Genomic DNA, 13,008 nt, shown 5'->3' with positions numbered 1-13,008 from the left:
TGCAGATATTGTGCAGCTTTTGCTCAAGTTTGGAGTGCCACAGTACGAACCCAAAGATTGGAGACTGTTCATTGACAGCAGCAAGCGATCACTGAAATGTGTTCTGCTACACAACGACAACCAGTTTGCCTCTATACCCCTGGCTCACTCGAGTACACTGAAGGAGAACTATGAAGCGGTGAAATATGTGCTGGAGAAAATTGGTTATGATCAGCATAAGTGGTTTATTTGTGTTGACCAGAAGATGGTGAACTTTTTGTTGGGACAACAGTCTGGCTTCACCAAGTACCCATGTTTTCTGTGCATGTGGGATAGTAGGGACCGTGCTCAGCATTACACGAAGAAGGACTGGCCTGTGTGGGAGGAACTGGTGCCTTGCAAAAAAGGGAATGTCATCAACGACCCTCTGGTGGACAGAGACAGAATACTCTTCCCACCGCTGCAGATTAAGCTCGGCTTAATCAAGCAGTTCACCAAGGCTCTGGACAAGGATGGTGACTGCTTCACTTACTTGTGCCAGGCTTTTCCAAGATTGACCATGGAGAAGTTGAAAGCTGGCATCTTTGATGGTCCTCAGATCCGTTAGCTCATTAGAGATCCAGAGTTCAGAAAGTCAATGAACGAAGTGGAACTGGAAGCGTGGAAGGCATTTGTTCTGGTGGTGAAGAACTTTCTTGGCAACAATAAGGCCAGAAACTACGCAGAACTTGTCAACAACATGCTGACTGATTTCAGAAACCTGGGCTGCAACATGAGCGTCAAGATGCACTACCTATTTTCACATATGAACCGGTTTCTTGAGAACCTGGGTTCAATGAGTAACGAGCAGGGGGAGAGATTCCATCAGGACATGAAAGAGATGGAGACCAGGTATCAGGGTCGCTGGGATGCAGTCATGATGGCTGACTACTGTTGGACTCTGAAGAGAGACCTCCCTGCTGCTGAGCATTCCTGGAGTTCCAAGAAATGGAAGTTCAAGCCCTGAAGTTTGAAAAATGGCGAAGCAACATGCAATTTACGTGTACTTACCTTTATCAATGCCCACCATTCAGTTTACAGTAAACCTGACCTGATGGAGAGAAATGGATGCCATTTCCTGATTCAGCAGTGCAAAAATACCCTAAATCAGTTGTAGAAATCTAGACAACATTCAAAAAGTAAAACATTGTTGCCCAGTGTTAGTATTTTTAAACACTACATAAATTCATTGTATTTCACTGTGAATTGTTCCTAGAATAATTGCCCAATTTTGACTAATGTACATGCTTTTGCAAGCAATTTCTCATTTTATGTTTGTATGTTATTTTATGCTCTCTTCCCCCTAATATATGCATATTATATATATTTATAATTCTACAGTGTTTGGTTGCAGAAATGTGTTACAAAATTCAGACACCTGCGAATTTCAAAGGCTAGCTTGTGTGCTTCATTTCTCGTATTGTTACAGAGAAAGTCTGGCTAAGGCAGGCTCACCTGTAAATGTGAAATGAATCTAATTTCTACCCCAACCACACTTTAGAGTAAAAAGAAAACCACACCTCTAAACTGGAGACCTGGAAAGAAGAATGTTTCCACTTTATCCATGATTCCTGTTCGATTGCCCATATCTTCCCCATAAATTAGAATCTACAAACTATACTCGCTGAACTCAGGAAAAGAAAGCAAACTGATCACAATAAAAGTGTCTTCTCCACTAAAATAATAACAGCCTGAAGAGCGCATATTTCTTCTGGCAGAGATGAAGCCTTTGCTTTTGTATGTGCAGCTACTATTTTGAACCCATTACCTCTGTTTACTGCATAGATCCAATCTATTACCTTGCTCAGCTTCAGTTTTGTTTCCCCCCTAGGCGGCTCCACAGTTATAATGGTTTTCTTTTTTTAATTTATTGGCTCTGCCATCAAGGACTTTTCAAATTGCTGTTGCCGTTATTTGCCACCATAATACCCCCTCCTTACTTAATTACATTGTTTTATTTCGAGATCAGAAACTTTATTGTCTCTTTAGAGAGTGGTGTTGTGACACACTTTACTGACTTCCAAGTTTTGTTGTCTCTTTTCTGCCCTTTTAGTTTAGGTTGTCTCTTTGTCAGAGTGAAAGAAACAGATCACCTAGAACCAGAAGGAAAGTGAAACATATAAATAAAAAGTAAAATATGCTAGGTTCAATCCATCTCACTCTGTGGAGATTAACAAGGGTACCTAACCTACATCAGTTTAGGGATCTGAATGGTAAAGGCACTTTGTTTACCACATGTTATAATTAATATACTTGGATGGCTTGACTAACACATTCTTGTTTATTATTAATAATATTTTTCTCATTATTTAAATGTCTATAGCCCATCCTTCACCAATACTGGTATCAAGGTGGGAGTCAACATGAAAAAAAATTACTCAGTAAGTTTATACAGTAAGTAAGTAAAACAATAAGGAGACCCGTCAAAAAGAGGCAGATAATAAGAGCAAATAAGGCTTTAACAGTAAGAACCCTTAGATTGCTTGAGGAAACAAATAGTTGTAACTGGAAAGATAGCAGCACTGGGGCCTTGACAATTTTGTCGAGAGAGCGCATTCCACAAGCAGGGTGCCACCATGAAAAAGGCTGTGTCACACATCTCCCTGAAATTAGTTCCTACCAGTGGAACACAGAGAAGAATGACAGAGCAGGATATTGTTTATTGTCACTATTCCATGGAGTTTCCACATCGTCAATAGTCACTTTAGGAACAGGTAGCAGAGGAAGGTTTATGTGAAATGAGGGGAAAGCACATACTGAATTACTACTAGTATGGGTGTGTGAGGGCCAGTTGCACTTCATAATCACCATGTGGCAATTGCAAGGGATAGATGTCTCCATTCACTGAACCAGTTATGATTATTTTGCCACAATCCTAAACTCATGTTTTACAGTAGTGGCCATTTTGCAGTTCCATCACAAAGGCTTTCAAGAGCTACTACGCACTGCCCAAGAACTAAGCAGGGAGCATTTCATCATGTGCCAATTATAAATTCAGCTCACCAAGTCTCAAATCACACTTCAGCCCACTCCCAGGATGGATCCCAAACCCTGGGGAACAGTCATTGCTCCCTATTCCCTGGGAAACCTAGGGTAGATTTACACTCGTGGTTTACAACATAAATAATGGTTTTCGTAGCATATAGAGGGACACATTATGTTCTGCCTCTAGTGTTCATAATGTGTTATTAGAATGTGACACTAGAGGGTGCTGCAGAGCAACCAGCAGCGCTTTGACAGAAGAAAACCCACAGCAAGGTAAGAAAAACGTTTTAATTTGCAAGTATGACCTTTTTAATAACGTTTTAATAACGTTAAACAGGTCAGTGTAGATCCAGCCCTAGTCAAAGAAAGGAACTGTAAGGATGTTATTGCCACAAGGGCATGACCCAAAAGTACTTGCTGCAGCGCCCTTGCTGAGACTAAGCAGGTTTGGGTCTGGGATTTGGTCTGAACCAGAAACCTCAACAAGCAACTGCCCAGGAACCCCTACAGTGCTGTCTGTTCAATGGGAAAAAGACGGGTTCCAAATGAATAAATGCAAAATGTAGAGACTATTCTGAATAAATAAACCAGCCAAATATCTTAGTAATTGATACGTTCGGTCTGTAGTAGTACAGTAGTACGTTCCATCTTTCTAGTAAACCTTTAAAGCTGAATCATACACAGAAGTTAGAACGATTATGTGGCTGTGCCAGACCTGCTTGAATTCCAAGCACTGTTGTTTACCCGATACATTTGTGATATATTTAAGTCAGGCTCATGCTGCCAGCCCCTCTTTGGCACGAAAACATCTCTACCATTCGTCAGAGCTGCACACAGACTCATTTCTCATCTGGAATTGCAAGGAAAGATGCCACCTTGTAGGTTATTCATTAAGAACTAGATTGGGGCCACAAACTCATTTCAGGTATGCCAGTCAAAGGCCATTACACTGATAGTGACTCTGAGGCACATTCACATTCCAGCCTTGCTTGCAACTGACCTTGACGCAAACCTTCTGCAGGTAGATAAGCTGCCTCTTGAGTGATTCAATCCCATTTCACAGGCATTCTTGGCCTATACTATATCTAGTTAGACCTATGGCAATAAGTCCTTCCACATATTTATTATATATCTGCTGTACAGGATGTTATAATTTTGTGGATACAACTGGGAATATCTGAGTAGTTCACAGAATATCTATTTGAACGCTCTGTATTCAAAATACATTTTATCTATACCTTGGCTGCAGATGCAAATTAGAAGATTGTCATTGTTGAGAAAGAATCAACCAAAGTCCCAAACACTTAAAACAAAAACAAAAAAAGGATGTTCTGGAAACAAATAGCAAAATTCACACTATATTTGGAAACTATTATGCTTGTTTATGCAGGCTTTTATAATCCACATTGCCATGAGCTCAGTTTGAAAGCAGCACTCTATGTTAGTAAGCACACTTAATGAAAAATTCTGCTGCTCACAAATGCATATGTTTCCATGATTCTTTGGTGGTGGGGGATGCTGTGAAACAGGACCACTGGAGAGTTGTACTAAATTCCCTTTATCCCCAAAACAAAGGAACATGAGGAGCTGCCAACTGAGGCAGACCATTGGTCCATCTAGTTCAGTACTGTTAGAGCCTCTCCAGGAATTCAGACAAGGTTCTCACCCAACCTGGAGTTCCCTTCTACATCACCTGGAAGCAGATGCACCACCACTGAGCTATGGCCCTTCTCCAAAACCAGAGTTTCCCAATACTAGAGAAGAGCTAGAATTCACTGCCATACTTTCTGTGAGTCTTCTAGTCCATATGACAAAAGTAGTCAGTCAGACATATCTGGTGGTTCTATAATGATTTTTAAAAAAATTCCTGCCATTCAAGGCTCATCACAATACAACCTTGAATATCACAGTGGTACATTATACAGTGTTTGCAGCTTAACTTAAAACTTTGTGTGGGTGTTCAAAACATTTTCTCTGCATTCCTTTGTTAAAAAAAAACCCTAAATAAATCATTAAATAACAGCAACGGTTCACATACAGGAGACCAAACCATAATAAAATGCCAACGTGAAAAATACAAGTAGCAAAAAAGTAAAAATCATTCACGACAGAAGCAATATCTGGATCAGTCAGACATCAAGGACACTTGAGAATTGATAGTGTACTCTGTATGGTCAAGGTAAATTATATTTCTCTTTTGAAACTATTTAATAATATTTTGATATGTCACCATGAGTTCTGTAAAAGCAGCCTAGAAAATCATACTTGTGAAAGCATATTTCAATCTCCAACATCCAAATAATAATAATAAATCATTGCATTAACTTTAAAAAAAACCACAATCAGCATGATTTGTTAAACATATTAACTGTGCAGTCGTGTGCATGTCTACTCAGAAGTAAGCATCACTGTGTTCAGTAGGATTTACTCCTAGGTAAGTTTGAGGCTGCAATGCTATGCTTACTTTCCAGGGAGGGGAGTCCCATTAAGTTCAGTGAGGCTTACTTCCAAGTAGGTTTGTACAGAATGGCACTGTTTATTTAATTTGTCTTATTTAACAAATTTTATATACCACTTTCTCAACAGAAGACCTCTAAGCAGTTTGCAAAGCATTTCCGGCAGTGCCGGTAAAAGCTTCCAAGCAAGTGGTACTAACAAATTTCCAAAATGGCAAGCTCTCAAAAAACTACACCGAGTATCCCTTTGTTTACCCTACCTTTCACTTAAGCCAAGAGAACTCTCAAGTTCCTCTTCCCCTTAGGAAGTGCTGTCACCAATTAAGGGAGACACATCAATGCTTTTGTGATATTGGTAGTTATTATACAAATCCCGTACCTTTTTGTTTAATTGGTATGTTTAGCAACCAACATACCTCACACTGTGGAAAGGGAGAAAGACTGATATGCTTAACAAGCCTAGAAACAAATTATAAAAGAATACATGATGGCATTCAGAGGTAGCCTAAAACTAGAACTGATACTCTGCAATACACAGGTGAGTAACACAGGCCACAGTAACACCATAAATTTAAAGCACTATGAGATCACTTTAAATAGCTAAGGCTTCCCCCAAAGCATCATGGGAAGTGTAGTTTGTTAAGGGATCTGAGAGTTATTAGTTGACTCTTATTCCCCTTACAGAGCAACAGTGTCCAGAGTTCGCTGTGAAGGTGAATTGATTGTTAAACCACTCTTGGAGGGGGAAAGGGGGTCTCCTCAAAACTCCAAGCACCACCCCTAACAAACTACAACTCCCAGAATTCTTTGGGGGAAGCCATGACTGTTTAAAGTAGTATCATAGTGCTTGAAATGCACGGTGTTAATGTGGCCATAAAAATCCACCCCACAAATTGTCTGAAGAAGTAACTCTGCTACTACTGAATGGGGGTACTATTGAATAGGGCAAAAACATAATATTGGAGATGAAAAACAGCTACTGTACTTTAAATATTCTCAATACCACGGGTAGAGCTCTATGCATGTACCATTGTACATATGTAGACCATTAAATATATGCACATAGAGTCAGAGGCAGCAGGAGAAAGAGAGGTTTTTAAACAATCCAATTAATAAATGTTTTGTAAAGGGTTTTTTTTACCCCAAATTAATTAATTTGCAATTCAGAGAAGTAGAAGCTGGACAATGTCTCTAGGTCTGGTGCTCTGCTGTTGATAGCCTCCTGCGAGTGTGATGGCTGCGCTGATCATTAAACTCCAGAATTTGCTTTTGTTTCCTGTTTTGTGCTTGACTTCCTACGCGGCCAAGGTCTCGCTCTTCAGCTTCCTCATCAATTAAATAAAAGAGGGAACAAGCATAACCCTGTCACACAAAGCTAGAGGATAAGATGGATAAAGGATCATAAGCAATTCAGTTACCAAGACGACAGAAACCTTAAAAGCTGCAACCGGATTATATTTCCCCCCAGTGTTATTCTGTGCTTTATCTTATAAGTGCTTCTTCTCAGGCTACTCCAGAAACTAATAGCTTTTCCCAAGAAAATCTTTCCTGATACCGTTCTGCATTTTGTCTCTGAGCATCACCTGACCCCACTCTCCGTCACATTTGGCTCTACTTAAAAAAACAAAACAAAAAACCTATGCTACACACAATGTGAGACAAATCAGCTCCTATCACTCTCCTCTTATATCAAATCCCAATTGGAATTTAGGTTCCAACATCAGGTAATAGCAGTATGGACCTTCAAGATACCTTGGCCCAGTCACTTTGAGCTGATTAGATTCTTAACAAGCACAAACTCAGAACAGCAGGTTACCTTCCTAATATTGCTAACTCTATGTGACAAGGCCATTTCCCAAGCACTTCTAACCTGCACAGTTCGTATCATGACCCATACCTGCTGTAAATCCCTCTGGAAATATGTCCATGTCGGGCAGGAAGCACTATTGTGTCATCACAGTCAGGCACCATACTACAGTTGCTACCCACAGTGCAACAAGATCACTTATCCAGGCTTGTGTTTTTCCACAGAGCTCCCTACATCTTTATCTTGCTTAAGGCAGCAAAGAAAAGGTCATTTCCAGACAAATGGTCCATATTCTGATACCTTGTTGCAATGCAAATTAGTGCCATGCTGGAAATTTATCCCACTTTTTCCTGACCATTTGCCATCAGTTAATGAGAAAAGAAATTGCATTCAAAATTAGGAAAGTGGAAAAAAAATGCTGGTGAAATTCTCCTGGGGGCGGGGGGACACTGGTTTATTAGTGCTCATTTGATTGCACTGTTTTGCATAAAATCAATTTTTTTTAAATTAAATGTTGACATTCTCATGGATGCAGGTAGAGAATGGGGAGAGATTTGATTCAGTTCACAAATTTAGGTGAAACTTCCAAAACAATACATGATCCAAAACACAGGCATCCTTTGAAATTTGCACATCTCTGAATTTTGCAGTGTTGTTCTCCACCAAACGCAGGTATAACCCATTGCTATATATCACTTTCGGATCCTCAGTGGGAGAGTTGAAACAGGCAGTGACCACCAATATGGGCAGCTAGCTCATTACTGGGAACGGTTTGGATCACAAACACACAGTAATAAGGTTTTCCTAAAGTTTTATAATGAGTTATGAATTTCCCCGGCACTATGCATTCTGTGTTTGTTGATGCTTTTATGTTATAAAGGGCTGGAAGTTTTAGTTCCTGAGTGCCAATCCATTTGAGGGAAGGGCTGCTGAGATGAGGCAAAGAGGTCATTTCCCCTCCAGTCACAGCATTAAAAAAAACCAAGCTTCATTAGGGGTTTTGTGGTGACGCAGCCCTAAAGACAGAACTTGGGAGGACAGTGCTCTGTTTTATTAATGTTATGACACTTGCATAAATTACGTCTTTTATGTAAAATCATTTTTTCTAGCAAAAGAGGTGCCGGAACTCACCGTGAGCACCTCCCTCATTCTCTTAGAATGGCAATGGCGCCCACCTGAGAGGGGCAGGAACTGAGTTCTGGTAAGTTTCAGCTGAAAAAAAGACCTGTGTGAAATCCTTATTTATGTACTGCTGCTTGACGTTTTCTGTAATTTACCCATGTGCTGTGAGAGGTCCTTCAGAGAACCTTAATAAAGACTTCTGATAAACTAAGCAACATTCAGAACCATCCAAAATAAATTTTAACAAGTTCACACATATAGCAGAGTTGCAAAACCATGCATATATTAGTGAAAATAACATATATTATATTGGAGGAAATTGCTTTGCTAAGATGTGTATATAAGGGGCAACTGCATACAAAAATGTGTATAGAGAGAGAAATTCACAATAAATACTGATGAATTTTCATGAGGACCAGATATAGATATAGATCCATGTTTCCTTTGTTTATTTATTTATTTTATATTTCTATAGCACCTTTTATCCAAAGATCACAAGGGAGGTTCACAATATAAAAACCACAAAAATCTATACCATAATAACGAGCAAAAACAATACCCACAAACACCGCGTTGTGCTACCCTTCTCTGTGATGGCCAAGAGGCCATTTGCAGGTGTTCTTTCTTTCCTTTTAGAAATCATCACATCTGCACTCTACGGCCTTTCCAGATACTCACACTTCAATCAAAGCTCAGAGGAAGACATGTTGAGCTAACACACCCCACAAGGCATTTTCAGATCAGGAAGTAGAGGCAGCCAAGGAGGGTTCACAGGACTGGAGAAATGTTTACAAGAAATAAAAACATGCCACCTTTGGCCACCTCACAACAACAGTTTAAGCTCAAAACCCCAAACCCATCAACATAAAAAAAAAAAAAATCTCGAAATTCTCAAGTGCTCTGAGAATGCAGCAGAAAACTGAGCCTCTTTCACAGAAGAATTAAAAAATTTAAGACCAATTTCAAAACAGCTGAGCAAACAGGGTATTAGGGGCTTAGGTTTTGATTTTTTGTTTGTTGCATTTTTTAATATACTGGCCATATAACTAAGTTGTCTGGGTGCTGTAAAAGCACTATTCAAAATACAACCCGAAATGTAAAACAATAAAATCAGCTCTAAAACAATACAAATCAGCAGAGAAGAAATAATCTGAAAAGCAACATAATTGCAGCAGCATAAAATGCATTTTAAACCAGCATAAAGCCAGCAAGAAGAAATCAACTTGGTAGGCAAATTTAAAAACACCCAACAAATATGTTATAATTAATTATCATTCATTATAACTATAAAGGCCTGGGAGGTGTGTTTTTTTTAATAATTGTCTTCACTTGGCATCAAAAGTACCACAACATGGGTGCTAGGCAAGCCACTCTGGAGAGAGCATTAAATAAATGGAGCACCACTACCAAGAAGGCCCCCTCACCAGTAATCGTTATGCATGAGAACCTGGAGATGGTCCTCCAATGAAGATCTGAAGGTCAGCTTCCAATTCACTTCCGCTGTTTCTGTGGCCCATTATATCCATTTGGTATACCCTCTCTGGTTCATTCACAATCTGCTAGGGACAAGGACTGTCTTGCACTACACATAATACAAAGCTCAGTGGAGTGGAAAATTTAATGGGACACAAAGTACAAGTCCAATGGGAAGAACGAAACGAATGCACCCAAAGTACAATCGAAATAAAGAGAAATAGGATGAGGAAGAGAATATTTGCATCTAGTATCCTTCATGCGTGTCACATCATTCAAATTCTTCTTGGAACAATAATGGGTGGAGAATAAGTTGACCTTGTCTATATATATTAGATGAGGAGTGGGGAACTTAGAGCCCTCCAGATGTTACTGGACTCCAGCTGGAATCTGAAGGGCCACAAGTTCAGCGCTCAAGTATTACACAGCTATATAGACAATGTGCAGTATTCACATTAAAATGGAGGGGTGATGCCTTAAAGCAAAGTACTTGCTTTTTTCTGTGATCTTTTTCTCTGTGTGTGATGTGGTTTTGTTTGTGCATGTGTGGGTATGGTTGTGTATTTACTCCAAGAAAAAATATACGTTGGAGCTGTTGTGTTTTTCTTAAATGGAAGTGCCAGCCGTTTTGTTTTGCCACACTGCTTGAGCAAGAATCCAATAGCAACCAAGTCAGTATGCAGCTGCCTCTGCAGTCTTCAAGCAGGGTTCAAAATGAGGCACAACAAGCTCCCTCATCCCTAGTTGGAATGCTAATCAATAGTTTTATTCAGTGCCGGCAGGAAGAGGCAAGAGGAGAGACATTAGAAAACGCATCCAACTGCATCAACTCTTACAAAGGTTAACATGAAACTCAAATCCTTTTTAGCTGGGATGCAAATGAGGCCATTACAAGTGCAAAAACAATGGCACTTCACTGTTGAATGTAAAGAGCCTGCCAGCCTTATGCTTTCCCTGTATGACAACGGCACCCTATTTAATAGCCAACCTATTGATCTGAGAATTTCAAAACTTAATTAACACTGAGACTTCCTCTCAGATTGTCAGGGCAGGGTGAGGAGAGAAAGAAACTCCCACATTCTGATATGCATCTGCATTTGAACTGCTTCAAAATGTTTTCTACTATCAGAAATTCCAAGCAGAATTTCTTCCTAGGATATTATTCTTGGTTTGGGGGAGGGGGGAAGTATTCACATTTTATATTCTCCACAGTTACAAAACTACTGTGTACAGCCCAGGGAGCTCTTTCACCCTCTTCAAAGCAGACAAAAAGAATCAGGAGCCAGCACAGGCGTCAAAAGTCCATGTTGGAATGTGAGTGAGATAATTTCTACTCTCAGACCTGAAATCACAGCACAAACAGAATAAAATGTGGGGCAAAGAGAAGTGTGGGTGAGCCTTTATTGAGGTGCCTACATGCTTTACATATTCAAGCACTGTTGTTCTTTTGTAGACAATACGCAAGCTTTTGGGTATAAAGCTTACAAGTTTTATTAGCCACATGATGAGTACCGGTATTTAAACATAAAATGCACATAAATAGTCACTAAGGTGAACTACAAAGCATTCATGAATAACCCTTCCCAGACTGTTTCATTCTTACAGTATGTTCTATCTGCTGTCAAAGATGAGACATGACAGCGAATGATCACCCTTGGAGCTGGAACCTCTCCGTTTCCATCATAAAGTTGGATCTCTCTTTGTGTTGGGATCTTAGTCTACCTATAACAGTGCTCTAGTCTCTTGTATTTATACTGTTGTGCCTGCGAATACAAAGACAGCCATGTCTCCATGGTCAGCCAGGGGAAGAACCAATGGCATCATCCCATACCATTGCCAGGTGAATCAAAGGGTTGGCAAGCCGCCCTCCTCACTATCAATGTGAGACTATGAGCTACTGTCATTTTTATGGCTTTGGAACTTCAAAACCATGAGAGACGTGGCAATTAGCCAAGATACCAGACATAGTCATCTAATACATCCTTATATAAAGTTAACCCTTTAAGGTCCAACAAATTGTAATAGTTGACTATTAAGCAGATTCAGGCCCCTACGCAGGCCTTAAATTATTGGAATGCCACCTACCTCCTCATGATCAAAAACATTTCCATGGATTTTCAAGACAGGTAAAGTTCCAAGTAACACAGCAGATTCAAAGCACACACACAAAAACACATAGAAAGGAATCATTGAGGGGAGCATTCCTAGCTCTTCCACCACCACCACCACACTCACCACACACACACACACACACACACACACACACATCCATTCAATGTAAGGAATGGTGTCATCTGAAGACCTCCCCCATACTTGGTGTACGGCTAACCCACAGATACAGTTATAGAAATATAGCATTCACTAAAATTCCGAATTTGTGGCTTCCCCAAAATATTGAGGGGAGGCGGAATCTTGAGGACATGCAAATACAATGCCTGGCCAACCAGCAGCCAGAAAAGAGAAGTCACCATAGCTTCTAACTCAAAAAAATATCTGGAATGTCATATAGATGCCATGTATTTGCAGCTTTCTGTTTGGCTCTCATTTCAGACACCAGTTACCTTGGAGTGCACAACGTATTGTTATTTCAATGCCTTACCCATGCTTCAGCAATTTAAAATACAATATGTAAAACAAATTATGATTATTACTATTATTAAATTATCCACCCTTTGCCCTAATGTCCCAGTGTGAGTAACTGCAGCATTAAAACATAATATTAAAAATAGCTTAAAACAACTTACAATCATAGAAATAAGATGGGTTCTTATAACCCACAACGGAGTTGCAGAACCACACAAACTTTACTCCAAAAAGCTTCCAGTGGCCTAACAAAGATGATGTCATGCAAAGAGGTTTCTGCAAACCAGAACCTTCCAGTTCCTATTATCCCAGTTCATGCCCAATGGAAAATAGGTTTATTTACATTAGGAGTGGAGGATGCGGTTCCTGACCATTTTAGAAGAAATTATCTTCTTCCCTATGTCAGATAAATGACACTGAATGCCCCTCATTATTCTTTTCTTTGCCACACTCACTCAGTGTGACTTTTATCTTCTGCATAAGTAGCTAGCTGTGTATTTCATAGCTTCCACCACTTACCCATACTTCAAAAGAGACTTTTCGGGACACAGAAATAATAAGACT

General features: G+C 39.8%; 1 protein-coding gene across 9 annotated transcripts in view; it reads right to left on the bottom strand.

Moving 5' to 3' along the window:
* Positions 1-13,008, bottom strand: part of LOC310670078 (uncharacterized protein) — a gene marked incomplete at its 5' end in the record, with an annotated part of 234,151 nt that overhangs the window by 153,965 nt on the left and 67,178 nt on the right. Inside the window, one exon of one of the 9 annotated variants that reach the window (XM_083424606.1) lies at positions 1,759-2,111. The exons of the other annotated variants lie outside the window; for them this stretch is intronic. Within the exon in view, the coding sequence (XP_083280732.1) occupies positions 2,089-2,111 (23 nt within the window). The 3' untranslated portion in view covers positions 1,759-2,088. Of the gene's footprint in view, positions 1-1,758; positions 2,112-13,008 lie in introns of those variants that run through there. 9 annotated transcript variants of the gene reach the window in all.

The sequence above is a fragment of the Podarcis tiliguerta genome (genome assembly GCF_965153285.1).
Source record: "Podarcis tiliguerta genome assembly, chromosome: 1".
In the NCBI taxonomy this organism is placed as follows: domain Eukaryota; kingdom Metazoa; phylum Chordata; class Lepidosauria; order Squamata; family Lacertidae; genus Podarcis; species Podarcis tiliguerta.
Note: the sequence above shows the minus strand (reverse complement) of the source record. Positions and strands in the feature narration are given on the sequence as shown.